Below are 1,635 nucleotides of genomic sequence, written 5' to 3'. Positions count from 1 at the left end.
GCCTCGGATGCTACCCTCGAACCAGTTGTCGTCTACTTTCTGTATTAGGTCGATGATGTCCCCTTCGGAGAATCCCAGCTCTCCTTCGTTCTCTGGCTCAAAGTCGTACATGGCCTTGCAGCATGGCTTCGGCTTGTTCACTGGAAAACAAGACAGAGACAGAGTGTGAGGCAAGAGGTGGAATTGTGTGTGTGTGTGTGTGTGTGTGTGTGTGTGTGTGTGTGTGAGTGATGAATGTGAGTGTGATACAATAAGTGAGTGACGTAGTGATAGAGTGATGTTGTGAGTGTGAATGAATGAGTGTTTGAGTGATAAAATGAGTGAGTGAAGAGTGTGATTGATTGACAGATGAGTGATACAACGAGTGAGTGACAGAATGAGTGAGTGACTGATGTAGTGAGTGTGAGTGAGTGAAGAGTGTGATTGATTGACAGATGAGTGAGCGACAGAATGAGTGAGTGAGTGATGTAGCCAGTGTGAGTGATGGAGTGAAGAGTGTTGTAGATTGTTAGATGAGCGAGACAAGTGAGTGATACAATGAGTGAGCAACAGAATGAGTGAGGGAGTGATTAGTGAGTGTGAGTAAATGAGTGATGGAGAGAGTGAGTGAAGAGTGATTGATTGATAGATGAGTGAGCAATGTAGTGAGTGCGAGTGAATGAGTGTGTGAGTGATGGAGTGAGTGAGTGAAGAGTGATTGATTGATAGATGTGTGGGTATATACATACCCACACACGCATATACACATGTATTTTATTTTTCTTGCCCAATATTTTAAATCTGGGTTTGTCCACCATCAATGGGGGCGTCCAGATCTATCTCACTCTTACAGCCACCACTCTCACACCATCCCGCAAGGGTTTGGGCATCCTCCCTCCTCAAACCAACTCCCTCCAATTTCCTCCTCCACATTTTCTTTGGTCGACCTTGCTTTCACGGTTCATTCACTCTAAACTGAAGCATGTTCCTCACAGCCTGATCCACATCCCCCCTCAACACATGTCCATACCACCGCACTCCATTCGCTCTTGCCAGATGTTCCACCAATTCCTCCAACCCCAGCATCCCCATCATATATAATTACAACAGACACACACATACATGTACATACACGTACATATTCATATCTACAAGAATACATATACACAATTGTATACATGCACGTGTGTGTTATATATATATATGTATATCGTTCAGTGGATAAAATGTCAAGCTCACAATCATGAGGTAGTGAGTTCGATTCCTGGTCTGCACATACACATCCGGTTTGCACTTACCTGATTCGCCAAGAGAAGCTGTGCTAGGGAAGTTGTAACCACCACCCGAGCTGCTGGATGCAGCGTCTCCGAAACCGTCATCATCGTTGAACGGAGATGGGGAGGCACTCCGACGGAAGGAAGTTACACGTTTCACAACATGGTCAGATTTTGGACGACTCACAGCATCTTCCCTCCTGTAAAGAAATAATAATAATAATAATAATGGTTTCCAGTTTTTCCACAATGGCAGCAATTTTAGGGAAGGGGTAAGTTGATTACATTGACCCCAGTGTTCAACTGGTAATTATTTTATCGACCCCGAAAAGATGAAAAGTAAAGTCAACTTCAGTGGAATATATATATATATATATATATA

General features: G+C 43.5%; 1 protein-coding gene across 1 annotated transcript in view; it reads right to left on the bottom strand.

Annotated features, from left to right (window-relative positions):
* LOC106872901 (endophilin-A3) overlaps window positions 1–1,635 on the bottom strand; it is a 47,493-nt gene that overhangs the window by 5,990 nt on the left and 39,868 nt on the right. Inside the window, exons 6-7 of the mRNA XM_052973448.1 lie at window positions 1,278–1,453; window positions 3–140 (exon numbers count right to left, since the gene is read on the bottom strand). Of these exons, the coding sequence (XP_052829408.1) occupies window positions 3–140; window positions 1,278–1,453 (314 nt within the window). The remainder of the gene's footprint in view (window positions 1–2; window positions 141–1,277; window positions 1,454–1,635) is intronic.

The sequence above is a fragment of the Octopus bimaculoides genome, chromosome 15 (genome assembly GCF_001194135.2).
Source record: "Octopus bimaculoides isolate UCB-OBI-ISO-001 chromosome 15, ASM119413v2, whole genome shotgun sequence".
Taxonomy (NCBI): Eukaryota; Metazoa; Mollusca; class Cephalopoda; order Octopoda; family Octopodidae; genus Octopus; species Octopus bimaculoides.
The sequence above is the reverse complement of the archived record's forward strand: the minus strand, read 5'-3'. Positions and strand labels throughout refer to the sequence as shown.